The following is an 18,527-nucleotide window of genomic DNA, read 5'->3' on the forward strand; positions in this document are numbered from 1 at the left end:
TAGTGGTTGATCGTTTAGAGAGTTTCGTCTCCATACAGGTAATATTTATATCTGTGATACCCTCTAAAAACCCGCCTTCAGGCAAATGTACGGATTCGTCAGAGTCTAGAACCGTCTTCTCTGTTACGAGAAGTATCAGTCATAGAATAAGTTGTAGCGTTGCAAAGAAAATTCGTCTCTTCATGTAATAAACGGAATTTAAAACGGAGTGAAACGATCATTTAGTAACCAACGATTACTCACACTGTAGGTTTCCATACAAAACTTTCTCATAAATAAACACGTACAATCGAAAATGTATTTGACAGCTAGCTCACTATAGTCCGAATTGGTATATCTATATATACACACTGTATCAATAAGGAATATGTTCCAGTCTGTTTGCAAAGATGGCTGATAAGAGAATAATTGTCAGAGAGTATGTGCTAAATGAGTTTAGTGTACCTCTTCAATTGAGTCTTGTCTGTGTAAGTTGGATCCACTAACAGAGATAGTCGTACAGTTTTTTAGTCGTTTGTTTCCTATATGCAACTTGGAGAAATCAACCCCTATATCAGCCAGCGATTACTTTGATCAATTGACGGCAGTAAACGTCCGACTACAAAGGATACTCTTTGACAAAAACTGCAGAAACATTCTATTCCCATTAAGTATAGTCTGGGAAAGTCTTCATCTGGGAAGGCAGTAAAGCGGTGGAAGTGTTATATGTGTACATATGATGATTGAAGCCCAGAATTACATTTTAATGACTTCTGAATGAATCCAGTTATCAATGAAGGGAGGCTTTGCCCAAATACCTGTCACTCTGAGCTACTCTCACTGCGGAGCAACCGCCACTAATAATGCTGTCTGCGCAACAGCGCACGAAGAAGGCGGAGCTTAGATGGCAAGGGGCGCATGAGTGCTGAGCGCAGGGCAAAATATTTATCTGAAATATGAGTGTAAGTTGTTCCAAGATAATTCGCACTGAAAAAAAGTTCAGCGGATCCACTATTCAAAGGTTATCATATTCAACGGATTTTTTATATTCAGGATCGGATTCCAATATTCTTTGTATCATTAATGTCTATACATCATTTTAAGGAAACAAAGACATATGTAAAATATTGTCATTAACGTGTAAAAGACAGAATGGGTCTTGTGTTTAATTTATTATTTCGTGATTTTCTAACTTTTATTTTCAGTAGACAATACTTGTTAATTTCTAAATTCCTTGTTCATCAAGTGCACAGTTAAGGAATACATTCCATCATTTGAAACAATTAATGCGATGTGAATGATCCATTCATATGAAAAAGCGATGGAAGTGTGTTACATGTGATTCAGTCACGGGATAGATGTACAATTCAGCTTGGATTACATCAAAGAGTACTGAACTAAATTCTGGCGCAATGCAAGTGACAAGAATGTCACTGAGAGACATATTCTCTGTTGTGATTGGAATCTATTTATTTGTTTGTCATTTCCCAGAGAAGACAGGAGGAATTCAATGGTTGTAAGTACCCTCCCTCCCCCTCATAAAAATGTATAGTCAGTTTGTTGGATGTTGCGTTTTTTTAAAAAGAGAAATGTAGTTGGAAGTGTTACAATGTATTGGGATTTTATGGCTAAATTAAAACGTTGCGGGGGGTGGGGGTGGGGGCGGGTGTGGAGAAACTAATTCATCATCAATCAAACTATCCAAGTAGTCAAATGTAACATGTTTTATTAGTGATGGGAGATAATGAGTCGAGAATTAGGTACATGGTCAGTTTAATTTAACACAACATATTTTCTTTGGAAAGAGATGGAATCATTTTGATTAGTTCGATCCCTATATATCAACTATGTATCAGCCATCTACATCTTATAATTAAATGAGACGGCCAAGTGATCCGTTATTGTCCGGCGTGTGACTCACGCGCGATTTGGGGCGCCTGAAGCCCTCAGGTTACGCTCACCGGTGATATATGCACACTTCACTGCCAGAACCAGCAGCGGACCCAATCTGTAACATTAAATTGTTTTCTCTCTCTCTCTCTCTCTCTCTCTCTCTCTCTCTCTCTCTCTCTCTGTATTATTACAATTGCAATCTTCCTCTTTCTTTCTTTCTTTTTTCTTTTTCGCACTACATTATTATTATTATTATTATTATTATTATACACATGCGATAAAAAGTCAGTTTTCATATTCAGTAGAATCGACATATATAGGACCTCTGCGAAGTCCCCATTTGCTAAATGGCCCTTCTGCAAACAGGCCAGTCTGCAAACCGTTTCCTTCTGCAAACCGGCCAGACACTTAGTATTGGTACTGATGTTGTAATATTGAAAATCAGTAAACCTCTTTATACATACCTTACATTCTGGTCCCATCAGCTTCCTGTTTAAGGGAGCTATATTGTTATGATGTTATAATTCACAACATGTTTCTTTATTTACATTATTCTTACTGTTTTGTCTGAGTTTTTAGAGGTACTGCAGGTAATAGATACCTTTGTCTTTAAATATGTATCAGTATTGTGTGTATGTGTGTGCGTGTGTACGTGTGAAGAAAAAAAAAACAAGAAAGAAAGAAAGAGGAAGATTGCAATTTTAATAATACAGACTGAGACAGATGTATATCACATTTTACTGTTGCCTATATTTGTAGAAACAATCACATATATTTGTATAAATATATTTAACATGTTGCTGAATTACATTGGTTTTCACAAATTAAATAGTTTTTTAATGGGCTAAATTACTAGCTTGTTTTCCTGTTTATCGCTTAGGCCATGCTAAATAATAGGCTCTTAAGATTTTGATCCAAATATTAAAACAGGGTCAAGGGGGGGGGGGGATCCGGGATTCACCCGCCAGAAATTTTACTGGCAGCCTTTCATGTGCTGGAAAACGTAGTTAACAACGACAAAAACCAAACCTATGCATACAACCCTTCATTCCCTATGCTATATCTCGTGATTTTATTTTTTATAATCATGCTACAATTTTGTATCATCATTAGAACAAATTCATTAAGAAGAGCAATAAAACGGACCAAATTAACCTTTCTTAGCATCCTTAATGGAGTTCCTTTCCTAAATCCATGGAAACATAAAGTAGAAAATAAGTCATGCATTCTTAACAGAGAACGACACTTAGATTTATGGTCTCAAAAGGACCTCTCTCGATCTCGATCTCGATCTGTGTGTGTGTGTGTGTGTGTGTGTGCTTGACCCTGTTAAAGCATCCATTACAACCTTTACTAAAGTGTGATTAGGATTTTCTAGTTACTGACATCTCTTTATCGTATTACCTTCTGATGCTTTATTAGATTTGTCATATGTCACATGTATTACCCCGTGCCTGCTGTGCTTGCATAGCACGTTACAAATTCTTAACGCATTATCAGTGATAGCATTCTGCGATAGGTGAAATCTAAATACGACCATGGTTGTTTGTTATTGTTTGTCTCGCGTGACGGTAACGAGAAATGCAATATATTAAATCGGGACGTAGTAGTTATTGTTGTCAGGTTTAACGCCATTTTTCAACACACGATAGGCTATACATCACGGCCAGTATTAATGGTGGAGGAAAAACTCGTGGAAAACCCCGGAAAGAACCACCGACCGAGAGAAGTTACTCGCAAGCTTTCTCACATACCCACATTGGCCGAGACTCGAACCCACGCAGACATAGGTGAGATGGCAGTGATCCGTAACGGAGAGCGCTTTAGACCACTCGGCCACTCGGGTCCCCCAAATCGGACGTAAGCTCACTGTTATTGTCGAGCAAGATTTAAGTAAATACCCGTTTATTAAATAAATTTTACATCTTGTATCGAACTTTTTCAGAGTCGATGATAACAAACTTCGACTGGGCCGTAATGGGCTGTACGTATGCTGCAATTAATTCTTGTTTTTCCCCCTTTTTATTGGTTCGTTTCGTTTGCATGCTTATGTCCGTTTTTGTGTTCAAATTAGAAATGTGTCATTGACTCAAATGCATGTTAAACAAGCGATACACTACAACGTCTTTCATAATCGCAGAGAGCACAGTCGATTTCGTTTACACAGAAACGCTGGCAGCTTTTCATCACCACTGCAATAACGAAGCAAATATCAAAGAATAATAATAGCGTTTTCAATGGATAGAGATTTGCTTGCCCCTCTGTTTATAATTCGATAAAGTAAGATAGATATGAATCCAGGATATTTTTGTAATATCAGCTGTTATAATTATCGGTTTTATGACGGTTACAATCTTTTATTTCACCGTTGTTATTGCTGTTTTCATTTCAACATTGAACATCTGATTTTAGATCAAACCTTAAAATGTAACTTGTTGATATTTTGGGGTGAGATAGGGTTGCGATATTATTATTATTATTATTATTATTATTATTATTATTGTGTTGTTAACGCCATCCATTTTACATTATATATATATATATATATATATAGAGAGAGAGAGAGAGAGAGAGAGAGAGAGAGAGAGAGAGAGAGAGAGTTAAGCGATTTATGTATGTTATTTATTTTGTAAATGAAACCACGCATTATATGTTATATAAGGTAATAGTTTAAAAAAGTGGGAACACTGGGTATATCTAGCCAGTTGATCTACACGAAGGTCGCTAACTGTTTAAACCGGCGTGTATGACACGGGCGGATAAGATTGACTTGTTATGTCACATTATTCAATGATAGATTTAAAAATGTGTTATCTTTGCAGGCAGAGCAGTGTTTGTGTGTATGCTTAAGTCAAAGACTTTATTCTGATGAGCAAGATATCTAACTGTCAACTAATGCTAGTAAACGATATGTAAACGATGTTCGTGCAAGATTTGATCAGAAATGTGAGAAATACGAACTATTGGCAATCTGACACGAACAATGCTGAAATCTAAAATATTTACAACCCATACTTTTACGGCCTATTCTGGGAGTTTATACAGAAAGTTTTTAACGGTATAATATAAATCAGCTATACCCTCCACCAGATTTAGCTGAGAAAATATTAATGTATTACAAGATGAAATGTTGCTGTCATTTTATTTCTGCTCGATTGCATGTGTGTATGTGTGTTTTTTTATATTGCGTTTGGAATGGGACGCAGATCACCTCAAGCTTCTGTTATGTCAAATATATTCGGATAAATTATGGACTTTGTCAGCATTGTCAATGAACCTTCATATTGCAGAATAAACAAATAAATATATAATAACTCTTTCTGTAGAAAGAAACTTCTGTAAAAGAATTGTGCATATTTTAATCATTAAACATTTACTAAGAATAGATTACTGAAATTCATGACACAGATAACAAAAAAATTGAAACCACTCCGAATATATACAACTAAAATAATTATTCTGTCATTCGTATCCACTCTTGTTCATAGAATTGCTTTTCTTAGAACATTTACAATTTTTAAAAATGTTTGTTTTTTGGTACTAATTTAAACACATCTTTTTATAAAAACGTGGAAAACGTTTCGCTGCGTATATTATGGATATTAAAGCCTAATTTTGTCAAATAAATCGTGAGAGACCAGTGTCTCTTTAACGAATATAAACTTTACTTATAAGCTATCACACGCCATTATCAATCGACGCGAAGTGTATAACACACCGGTCGGACTAAACAAACACAAAGTGATACAGAGTTGATTTTTTTATGTCGATTGGATTTTATGTCTTTAACATGACACAAAAATGTGCTAATAATTTAATTTTTTATGTAAGGTCAGTATTCGAATTTAAAGTAAAATGTTGTATAAGGTTTATTTTGAGTTCTTGTTTTAGCAACATCCGTCTTTAGTTTATTCGACGTTCGTGAACACTCGCTACCATGTACTTTAGTTTCTATGTGACCTTCGTGAACACTCGCTACCATTTACTTTAGTTTCTATGCGACCTTCGTGAACACTCTCTACCATGTACTTTAGTTTCTATGCGACCTTCGTGAACACTCTCTACCATGTACTTTAGTTTCTATGCGACCTTCGTGAACACTCTCTACCATGTACTTTAGTTTCTATGCGACCTTCGTGAACACTCTCTACCATGTACTTTAGTTTCTATGCAACCTTCGTGAACACTCTCTACCATGTACTTTAGTTTCTATGCGACCTTCGTGAACACTCTCTACCATGTACTTTAGTTTCTATGCGACCTTCGTGAACACTCTCTACCATGTACTTTAGTTTCTATGCGATCTTCGTGAACACTCTCTACCGTGTACTTTAGTTTCTATGCGACCTTCGTGAACACTCTCTACCGTGTACTTTAGTTTCTATGCGACCTTCGTGAACACTCTCTACCATGTACTTTAGTTTCTATGCGACCTTCGTGAACACTCTCTACCATGTACTTTAGTTTCTATGCGATCTTCGTGAACACTCTCTACCATGTACTTTAGTTTCTATGCGACCTTCGTGAACACTCTCTACCATGTACTTTAGTTTCTATGCGACCTTCGTGAACACTCTCTACCATGTACTTTAGTTTCTATGCGACCTTCGTGAACACTCTCTACCGTGTACTTTAGTTTCTATGCGACCTTCGTGAACACTCTCTACCGTGTACTTTAGTTTCTATGCGACCTTCGTGAACACTCTCTACCATGTACTTTAGTTTCTATGCGACCTTCGTGAACACTCTCTACCGTGTTTTTAGTTTCTATTCGACCTTCGTGAACACTCTCTACCATGTACTTTAGTTTCTATGCGACCTTCGTGAACACTCTCTACCATGTACTTTAGTTTCTATGCGACCTTCGTGAACACTCTCTACCGTGTACTTTAGTTTCTATGCGACCTTCGTGAACACTCTCTACCATGTACTTTAGTTTCTATGCGACCTTCGTGAACACTCTCTACCGTGTTTTTAGTTTCTATTCGACCTTCGTGAACACTCTCTACCGTGTTTTTAGTTTCTATTCGACGTTCGTGACTACTCTTTATCATGTGCTTTCAATTCTTGTACTTCAACTTCAACTAAACTGTAGTTCTTGAAAATAGTTAACACTCAGCTCTTAGTCTGGTAGTAGAAAGGTCCTACTGCCTGTTAAAGATTTTAGACGGTTTTCACCACTTGGTAAAAATGTCAGTTTGGCCACAAATAATAAACAAACACAAAAAACAACTTAGTTTATGTTTTACAATTTGTGCTTGCATCGGGATCAATGTTTCGAAGAAGCATACAATTTTAGATAGCAAGACCTGTAAACGGAGCGTTGAATACCACCCCTATCCCTCCCTACCCCCTTTCTTACCATCTTACTGAGTCTGTCACACGCAGTAATGACGTAATTTGAAAGTATTACTCGAACCATTTACATACATATCTTCCTTCTTCTCTTCTCTCTTTCTTCTCGGGACTTGAAGGTTGAGTCAAATAACTAGCCTCTGGCAAATTCACGATGTTTATTTAAAAATAAATTAGGAGAGATAACTATTTTATCAGATTTCACTTATGGACAGATGCGTAGGTAGATGAGGTGTAGGTACAGACACCCTTCCTCTGGGCTTTAATGCATGCATAACTAAATTTTCTTCCTCCTGTATGGACTGTTTTCTAAAGTGATGACGTAGTTGGATGTAATCTTAAATCAAACGTGATAAGTGGCTGAAAGATGATGATATTATAACTTTTAGTCCGAAAATTCGCGTCGTAATCTCTCTCTCTCTCTCTCTCTCTCTCTCTCTCTCCTGTACAGGTAATATAGTGTATCTATAATCTGCGAGCTGACTCTTCATCTAGAACGTCTAGCAACCACCTGCAATAAATAGATAACTCATTTCACTAGATTTGATATCATGTCTTCTGCAATCTGAAATCCGACAGACTATGTTTCATCAACTCTCTGACAAGATCCTTTAATTGAGTATGACTTTCCTGCTCCAGGTTTAGATAAATCCATACTGTTCCGCAAATCCATCGAGCAAAGAAACGTTCCCGCTATGAAGAAGTCAGGAACAAAAACCAGTTTTGATTATTGCTGCTTTTATTTCTTCGTCTCCCTCATTCGTTTCCCATTGGCACCAACACCACATCTACCACTATTATCACCATAGTCGTCGTTATTGTTATTGTTATTGTTATTATTATTATTATTTCCATCTGCTCCTTATCTTCTTCAAATGATATCATTGCATCAATATACAACAACAATGACGGAATGGACAATCGCTAGGCTCATTGAAGTAATGTCTCCATCATATCCACTTCATCTTTAAATAATTAAATAAATAAATAAATATATAAACAAATAAATATATTTTTTCCCGTATCACAGCCCTATATTCACTGATATTTCCATGTCAGTCATAAATAAAGTCAGATATTATCTGCAAGTGCCACAACTACAAATCTACAGAACGTTTTTTACTGGCACTTTCGAAAACTTTAGCATAATGAAACCTTATAGTTCCAACTAGGTTGATTTATGGAGAGGATCGTGATTAAAAGGGGTGATTAATGGGGCTTGGGACTTGGGCTAGGATCCAAGGCGGAGGGCTAGGATCCAAGGCGGAGGGATGAGCTTCTTGATTAACTACTGCTAAACAACCTACATTGTGACATCTTTTTCACTAGTGACATAAAAACGTACATATAACTTTGTTTTGAGTACGCGTTATCATTCTGTAGAAATCAAGAAAGCTAGATTCGTAAGTAAAAAATATGACTTAAATTTATGATGTCAATCCATGGCATTGAATTTAGACAATATATTACCTAGCTAATTGATGAATCAACATCTATATCCACATCTATACAATATATTGCTTACGCAAAGAAAATAATCTGATTAATTTTAACATGAAATTCCAGGTAATTTTATTTTGTATAAAATTTAAATTATATACCTCACGTTCTTAATCAAGTCTAAACGTCGTGTAGAAAAATATTTATTTTAGAATTATAAATATCTGCAGTAATATGGTTATCAGTCTCCATCGTATTTTTACACGGACAACATATATCAAAGTAAGTTTTCCTATCAAACTATTTTTAATTTTAAAAAATATGTGCTAAAGTTTAAACAGGGAACCATCTTACATTTTTACATTTTTTATGACCAAAAACTTATTGTACATACTCGCTACTCGCTTATAAGTCTAGTTTAACTGCAAAAAACTGAACAGACCCATATCTGCGCCATAAGATCTGGGTCTGTGCAATTTATTAGGAGTAATCAGTAGAACAAACGACATAGACCCTGATGTGCAGGAGTAATCAGTAGAACAAACGACATAGACCCCGATCTGCAGGAGTAATCAGTTGAACAAGCGACATAGACCCTGATCTGCAGGAGTAATCAGTAGAACAAACGACATAGACCCCGATCTGCAGGAGTAATCAGTAGAACAAACGAAATAGACCCCGATCTGCAGGAGTAATCAGTAGAACAAACGACATAGACCCCGATCTGCAGGAGTAATCAGTAGAACAAACGACATAGACCCTGATCTGCAGGAGTAATCAGTAGAATAAACGACATAGACCTTGATCTGCAAAAGTAATCAGTAGAACAAACGACACAGACCCTGATCTGCTGGAGTAATCAGTAGAACAAACAACATAGACCCTGATCTGCAGGAGTAATCAGTAGAACAAACAACATGGACCCTGATCTGCATGCGCATTATGTTACTGCAGATCTGAATCTTTGATGTTTGCAGTTTGGCTCGACTTATAAAATAATTTGATAATCAACTTTTACTACTTTCTCAGTGTATGTTGTTTGGTCGTTTTGTTAAATGTTAGTTCCAATGTTTGAGACTGAAACGATATTTGAAAGTTTATGTTCGCGCTTTTCCATCAGAACAATTGCTTTTCAAATGTCCTGGTTTTTATTTTGCAGACAACATTCAACAGTTATATTACATTCCTTTAAAATATAAACTTACCTTTAATTTACTGTTGTATTGCATTCACTGGATTGCAAAATTCAAGGTAGATGATTTGTATTGCTACTTCACAGACATACCAGTGGATTAACTTGATCGATCGTTGTTAGAAACAATACCAAACTTTGTATTAATGTTGCTTTATGAAACAGTTATGGCATTTTGAAAAAAGCGGAAAACTAACGTGTTAGACAATTTTAGCATGGCCATCTGTTGTTGTAAGTTTAACGCCATTTGTCAGCACATGATAGGCTATACGTGTATATGAATATCTAGTGGAGCAAGAACCCGTTAAAACCCCATACAGAACCAACCACCCATGACAGGCTACTAGCCGGCTTTCTCACGTATTTACATTGGCCGAGTCCAAGACTCGAACCCACGCAGACAGAGGTGAGATTGCAGTGATCCACAAGGCAAGTCCTTTAGAACACAAGGCAACCCGCGGTTCCCCATGAACACGTGTGAAGTGTTTGAATAATGACTTTTTGAAACATTGATGCTTTCAAATGTCAGCGTTATTAACCAATCATAAACACATAACAGGCGTAGATAACAATGCCATAAACTTTTGAATTAAAATCTTCATTAGTTGGTTGCTGTGTATTTTCTTGCACGATGATTAGTTGAATATTTGTTCCCAGGTCATTGCAACGGTCATTACAAAGAAATGCATATGAAAATAGTGTACAGATCGAAATAGCTGAATAAGCAAATAAAAGCTCACATTATTTGTACAGTTTGAAGATCACAAATTCCTGTTATAAAATACACTCGGTATGATGCTACTGAGCGTTTTGAGTTCATAACGCAACCGTACGCATTGACTGGTCCACTGTCTCGAGGAAATCTTGAGAAAGCATAGAAGCTTTACCAGAACAATATGACTGGTCCACGATGCGCTTCTGAAAATAGACCAATGCTGAGTTTTGTTAATAAATATAAAGACTGTATATGAAAAACAGTACATTAAAATTAATCTTGAAAGTCAATATTATATAAACCCCAATACAAACAATGAAAAATCAGTCAATAGATACTTGGAGCACTGTGCAACGTTAGACGAGACTGGGAAGGCGGGAATGTCTGTATGTTAAAGTGATGTTGTCTGTTGTGTTGCGTCATATTGTCATCATATGCCATCTTGTGACGTGCCATTGTTATACCACGTATGTTATTTCCACGTCATCAAAATTACCGATTAGATTGCCGGTGAAAATCCGTCCTCTAATAGATCCTTGACCTGTTCTAACTCCCGCTTCCCATAATTTGTACTCTTTCAGAACGTATGGCAGACGTAACGATACTTTCATCCTTATGTCAACCTATCCTTATTTCGTCGTTCCCTTGGATTAGCAAACAAGAACAAGAACGATGCTATTGTTCTTTGTACTTAAATATAAATCCTATCAATAACGAGAGCTAAGAACCAAATAAAATATGGTGGCTCACTGTTAAGTCCTTGGTACATTATGGCGTCTGCATAAGTTCTTTTAACGGCAATGTCCATCACTGAAAGTTAAGAATCTTACGAATGTTTGCTCCAGTAATGTAATACAAAATTATCTAAGCTAACACCAAAGACTCATATGAGTAAAGATCAGAATAAATACAAACTAAATAAAATAGCAGGTATTTGTCAAAGGGTACGGTTTTCTCCAGAGGACATTTTACCAACAAATGTAAGGCAATCAGTTTGGTACGGAGAAAGGTCCTAACGTTTGCAATATCATGATGGCACCGCCCCATTACTTAAGATAAAGTTTGGGATTGGGTATTGTTCTGCGATAACGTTTTGGCAACAAGTGGTGTTAATTTGATGATGTCTTGTGTAATGGTCACGTCATTTCATAGTATTAAAACCAAACCATCATATTCAGTGAGACACCAACGTGGCTCTTGAGTTCTGCCCCTATAGGAGGTTCTGGAAAAAAACTTCATTGATTGCAACTTTTGAGTAAATCATGACATCAGCTTATCGTCTCAATGTCGTATTATTTCCCTTTTTTCATAAACCATACAAATCACTTTTCCAAACTCTGAGAAAGCCTCGTTTTGGCGTTGCATGAAAAACTCGTTTTTATTATATATAAAAAATTGTGGAGGAATGGGGAAACATAACTTCGTTTTGGTAGATCTTACGGAGGCAAGAGAGAGGAGAGGCTGATAGAAACTACCTTCATCCAGTTAAAGCAGATATGAAAACGTATGAACCTTGCTAGACACTTTGTACCGTCAGATTAGCAGGGAATTTCTATAACATTCACAATGGTGGATAAGTTCTACACGAAGAATTTTAAACATGCTTTGAACTTTTTGTGTGTCAAGTAGTTATCAAAAATAATCCTGATACAACTTTTTCATGTAGGTAAGCGTACTTCCGAATTGAGTTCGGACACAACGTTCAGACTGATTTATTGGTGAACGATGTTAAATCAACATTCATTTCTGTATGATATGGCTGTGTGTATTCTTGGCATATTATCTCTTACGCTGGATTAAAGACTTACGGCTGCCATGTGTACGTTAAAATCACGGATCTCTTGAAGACATTTTACTATTTGATTGACCTCGGCTCCATTCATAAAGGTTAGACTTGTCGACTGTTCCCCGGTAGCACCAGATCAAAACCTAGGAGCAATCAAATCCCAGCACTTAGTTCTTTAATTAAATCGGTTTATCAGTGTCTGCTCTAAGCCCTCTGATAACTAACATGACCGACACCATCATTTGGATCGACATTTACCTTTATAGGAACTGGTGGCCACTCTGCTTCAGACCACTATCTTCACCTGTTGTGGGGGCATTGTCCTCAGCTCAAGAGGCAGACAGATGGTCAAGTCGGGTCAGGAAATTGGGGATGGTTGCCTATCTGTTTATTAATTTTAAAAAATCTTCTTTAGTATTAATCACAGACAATCACTAAAATCCACAGAGTGATTACGATTAACAACTGAACTTCTGGATACGGCAAACCGACTGCTTAAACGGATTAACTGCCACCAGGAACAAATTTATCATTACCTTTATGTATTCGGATGTATAATAGTGAAATCATAATGTGATTCAAATAATGTAATTAAGGTGGAGAGTTTTTGTTAGAGTGGTTAATACCTGATAGTTTGGCAATATTATCGAAAAATCAGTGAACGTTCTGGAGTGTTAGTGTTTAAATGCTTTCCGGATAATAAGACAATGCTTTGCGTGTTCGACCAAAATAAAGATATGATGTTCTGACTATTTGCAGTCTGAACTTATATATATATTATCATAGAGGTTAGATAATTTTAATTTGTAGTCTACGTCGATTCGAATCCAGGTCCGCGGTAAACAGCACCCTTCACCATGCTTGCACACACCAGCCCATATTCCATCACGTCTAAGCACACATCATCAAAAAGTGATGCAATTGAATCGGTATTATATGCACTCGTGTGCAGCAGACACACTTGCATGACGACACAGTAATTAATTATCATCTGTCTACAAAGTCATTCCGGATTCCTATCAAAGAAATCAAGGTATACTGGATTAATTATAGAGAATTATAAATATACACCAGACAGAACGGAAAGTTCTATCTCTGGATTCTAATGGAAAATGTTTGATGATAGTAGGCAGAATTAATATTTAAAACAAATAATACTATCATACAGGCACCCATCGCCTTGCCTGCACACACCAGCCCATATTCCATCATGACTAAGCGCACTTTTTATTTTTTACATGTCGATGAATTATGGATGGTATCCTCAGATACAAGTTTTGATCACTTAAAATACTAAACGTCCTGTCTAAGAGAGTTCGGTCCACATGGATTCAAAGCATAAAATAATGTCTTCGTTAGGGTTCTCCACACACACACACACACACACACACACACCGTTGAAAAATATTGTTTTAGTATTGTTGTACTTTCTTGGAGATTTGTATAGTGCTTTTATCATTGCATGTTTAATGCTGTCTCTTGTACAGTGATGTCTGTGAATAAATCTTGTAAGGGGAAGGTCCATTTGGTAAGTTGTGAAAACTTGTGGACTAGGCCCAGTTCTCTTCTTAAATTAAAAACAATACAATCGTTGATACGAAATATAACTGCATACAGGGTCGGCCATTTTAGGTTAAAATATAGACATAAATAATAGTGATTTTAATCTGGACGGACAAACGAAGACATTTGGAGAACGGACCTTCTAAATAATCCTTATTTATACTCCCATATCATCCTCATTGCATACTGGGTCAAACTTTCAACCAATTTTGGTCCTACTAATAGAGGGGAAGGCCATGTTTTAAAAGACTTGGGCGCTTTCAATGTCAAAGTGCTAGGATTTTTAAAATAATGTAATCACTTGTAATTTAGAAATATTATCAACTCTAGCATAACGATATTGATAGTAATAACCATGATGGCTACAGTCTTGTAAACCAAACAAATGATAAAGTCAGTAATTGATAGAAATACAAAACATACCCTTTTGTCATTATAATCAATACATTTTTAAATACGATTAAAAAGGCAGTACATACTTAATGCAACAAGAAAAATATTGCGATATTGAGCACATGTCTTTTGTTGGTACTGTTTCCACCGGCATTATAGCAACTATAGATGCAAAATACAATGTATACCAGAGAGAGAGAGAGAGAGAGAGAGAGAGAGAGAGAGAGAGAGAGAGAGAGAGAGAGAGAGAGAGATTAAGCTACCACGTTCCATAATGCAAGACTTCGTTTGTCAGTTCCCATGAAGTATGCTGTATGTGCGTGCGTGCGTATGTGATAATGCTTACAAAGATCCGATTTAGCCTGGTAGTTATTTAGAGTAACAGTTACCTTTTTGTTCAAATTTGATCAGAGCAGGTGGAAGTTTTTCTATGGATTCCCTTTCCTATTGCTATGTAAAAGCAAGTCTTGTTTATGTTGTAGTTGCATGCTTCGTTTAATTCCACAGATCAGTTTCTGTAGACGGATCTATCTGGTAGTACAAAGTGCCTGATGACTTTTTCATATGCACTCTCGGCTTCGTTCAGTGCTGGTGTAGGAAAAATTCTGATTGAAATAGCATTATGCTCAGAAAGCGAGTACGCTGCTATATTCAACATCTTTTTGCTGAAGTAGGTTTTGGCTAGAGCCGTCTTTGGCCGACATTTTGGAGGATTTCACCCACACGCCTAGAACATGTTCTCTTATGTTCATGCTTGTTCCAGTATGTGTTCATCCTAACAGCTGATCTGAAAATATAAAGCATGGCTGATAAACGCTCTGTATGTTACGCCATCTTTATTCGTGTATACTCCCGCCACAGAGATGATGTGGGTTCACCCGAAAAGAGGGTTCTTGGGGGTCCTGGTACAAGGTTCTTGGCGTTAGGGCGAGAAAACCACCAACCTCGTACTTGGGTCAAGAACTTTCTTCTCGTGTCTCGCCCAATAACACATTTATATCTATTTAGGTGGATATAAATCTTGTATTAGTCCCATTTGCAGCTACTGTATTGTACTGTCATTGGTTTCAAGATACTATTCATGAACTTTCTTTGAGATTCGGGACTTCTCCCCAATCTATTTGTATCTTATACCTCCCTTCCACCATCGCTCTGACAGATATTGGGATTTCTCCAAAGAAATATATGATTGGTTCACTGAAAACGTTGAAGATTATGTGCAATTAGACAGACGTTTAAAAAATCAAAAATAGCATAAAACAGTTGTGCGATACACTGAAATAACTTTTTTCAGTTTTATGGCGGTAAAGAAAATGAGAAATATCAGCATGCACTCCTCTAATGCTTATGAAATTCGAGCAAAAAGATATCGTAATAAGTGTTATAATTACCAAGCACAAAGGCAACAACTAGAAATAAAATAAATTTCAGCCTACGTAAATGTTGTTTTAAGTTTATCCTTACGTCTATTTAGCTACTTCTGGCTGGGGTTCGATGTAATTATGGACTTTAATTTATAATGTGTATGGGTTCAAACGAAATTATTGATTTTTCCACTATAGTTTGGCTTTGGATTTTTAACGATGCAAGCGAATCCAATTTGCCTAGGACCTGTGGCTATTTAGTTTCTGATATTTAAATCATGTACTTAAACGAAACCCGCTATTTACCTCCTACGAATGAATTGATATGTATCGATCTGATTACTTAATTCCCCAAATTTACCACGAACAATTTTTGTGTAATTCTATGACAACATAGTTGGAAATTTTAGGGCATGATGAAGGGTAACTCCCAAGTAAACCGACTGTTTCCACCTACCGGAAGCAGATACATAGCCGTGTTTAGCCCGGATGTTAACGAATTTTGATATTGCAAGGGAACAAAATCCTTTAAAAGAAAGAGACCCTGTAAAACATACCGAATTAAAAAAAACTCTGAGCAATTACTCACATGTTTTGTTTTGGCTCTTTTTTCCATTGGATTTAAAACTCATATTTAATAAAGTACATAGACGTAAATGAATTATTTACTCTCATCTTCAGGTATATACAGCTATGGTGGCCAAATGTGCATGGTGTATCCATTTCACATAAACAATAGTCATCCATCTTGTGCATTCTGCTAAAAATAGACAATGTACATCTTTTAATATTTGTTTTATTCTTCTCCGCGAAATGATTATTGCTGTAGAAACAATTAAGCTGCATGTATGCGTTACTTTGTACCAAATAATTAACTTGGTCCGTTTCATTTGCACACGATATTCTTCTGAATGCCGGAAACTATTAAACTTTATGCCAAACCATGTCTTCTGATGCTTCTTTAATGTTTTCAATTACATACACATTTGGATTTCGCTGTATCTGAAGTCACTGTGCGAATTCCATCATTCGGAAGACCTCATCACAGATCGAAGTTCAGAGTGTAATGAAACCTGGATGTGATACATAAAACGAATCTGATTAGTTTCTGGCCATTTTTTTATATACGAAACTTATGGTCTTATTGCCACAGAAAATTTACTTGATTCCAATGCAAAGTCTTTCATCAAATTTCTTTCTTTTATATAAAAAAAACATTCGTTAACTTTATATCCGATGTAAGATCCATGTTTCCGGCACATGCACTTGCATTATTCCATATTTCTGAAGCTTGTTAGACAGCTTACCATCTCATATGTACCTCTTACATTTAAGACATGACAAGATCTATGCAAAATAAGAAGCCATTTATTTGGCTAGAATGTATCAAAATCTTTACTCATTAACATCTGTTTAGGCTTTTTCTTAAGCATATTTATATCCAATTTTTGTTATTTAGACCTAATTTTTTTTCGTACATGCATATTTTTTTCCTCACCCACTTTTGGCGATTGGGCAATACATGTTTTAAGCCATACATACATTGTAATTTTCACGAACGGTTATTAATTATATTAAGACAGATACCGTTAATTATGTTTTGCAAAAGCTGTACATATTATAATAAATATCAATATGTAGGGACCAGGAACTGAGACATAAATAGAGAAGATCAGCAATGTAAATACGTAAGGTCATTTTATTTGTTATCTGCATGTAAAAGATTTCCTAAGAACGATGGAACTAAAACTTGCACAAATAATACGTTATTTGAAGGCAGTGTTTTATTGATTGTTATTATAAACTAATTAGAATGCAACACTTCATGTTCATCTGTTTAATTAAAATACATTTCTGTAACTCTGTAGAAAGGAATGTAATAAAGAGCAATAGCATAATATAAAATACATTGTCGAAAAACATACGAATCCCCAATCTACCTCTCATGCACGGTTCATTTAATGAACCTCAGCAAAATTAATTATCTTTAGGACCATTCAAACGTTCCAGTCTCCATTACACATCTGCAGTTTTATCGAGGCCATTCCTAATGCACGTGCTTACTATTTCTTTGCTCTTTACGGCTGATGGTTTATATATATATATATATATATATATATATATATATATATATATATATATATATATATATATATATATATATATATATATATATATATATATATAAAATAGAATAACGAGAAATGCATCACTGAATGTTTCTGAGTTGACATCCTTGAGATGCGTGAATGCATGACTTTGGTTGTAGTATTCTATAGGAAATATGTAGTTTTAGAACACGGGAAACGAATACATAAATACGTGTTTAACAGTGTTATTATGTATTTAAATAAAATACATATATGATTTAGTTTTGTTCTGGAATGTCGCCAAGAAATAAACATCGTTACCTGGATGGCAACATTAGCAGAATAATGATTGAAAAATCTTGATAGTTTTCGCTTCCAAGGAGCAAATAACTACAAATATAATTTTGTTTGCTTGAATTATTTTGTGCTTTATTATAGCTGAAATGGGTCTATATCCAAAATTCTAGAGTTCTTATGGTTCATGAAAGCATAAAGTTATCACCCATACACATTTATAATCTCATGATTAAGAATGGAATTGTGATTCATTCACTTAAATGAAAGGCATACTTTGCTGTAAGTTTTCTCTTTGTATAAAGGCGTGAAGATGCACATTTTATCTATCAGAATTATACAAAATTATTATTCGTGTTGTAATTTGCCATGGCATATGTTGTTGTTGTTGTAGGGTTTAACGCCATTTTTCAGCACACGATAAGCTATACATGGCGGCCATTATTAATGGTGGAGGAAGAAC

General features: G+C 35.9%; 1 protein-coding gene across 1 annotated transcript in view; it reads left to right on the forward strand.

Moving 5' to 3' along the window:
• Positions 1 to 442: 442 nt before the first annotated feature.
• Positions 443 to 18,527, forward strand: part of LOC149772770 (protein Wnt-4-like) — a 71,171-nt gene continuing 53,086 nt past the window's right edge. The window contains exon 1 of the mRNA XM_089947312.1: positions 443 to 1,495. Within this exon, the coding sequence (XP_089803438.1) occupies positions 1,338 to 1,495 (158 nt within the window). The 5' untranslated portion in view covers positions 443 to 1,337. The remainder of the gene's footprint in view (positions 1,496 to 18,527) is intronic.

The sequence above is a fragment of the Sinohyriopsis cumingii genome, unplaced genomic scaffold (assembly GCF_028554795.1).
Source record: "Sinohyriopsis cumingii isolate HCF-2022 unplaced genomic scaffold, ASM2855479v2 utg001176l, whole genome shotgun sequence".
NCBI classification, from domain to species: domain Eukaryota; kingdom Metazoa; phylum Mollusca; class Bivalvia; order Unionida; family Unionidae; genus Sinohyriopsis; species Sinohyriopsis cumingii.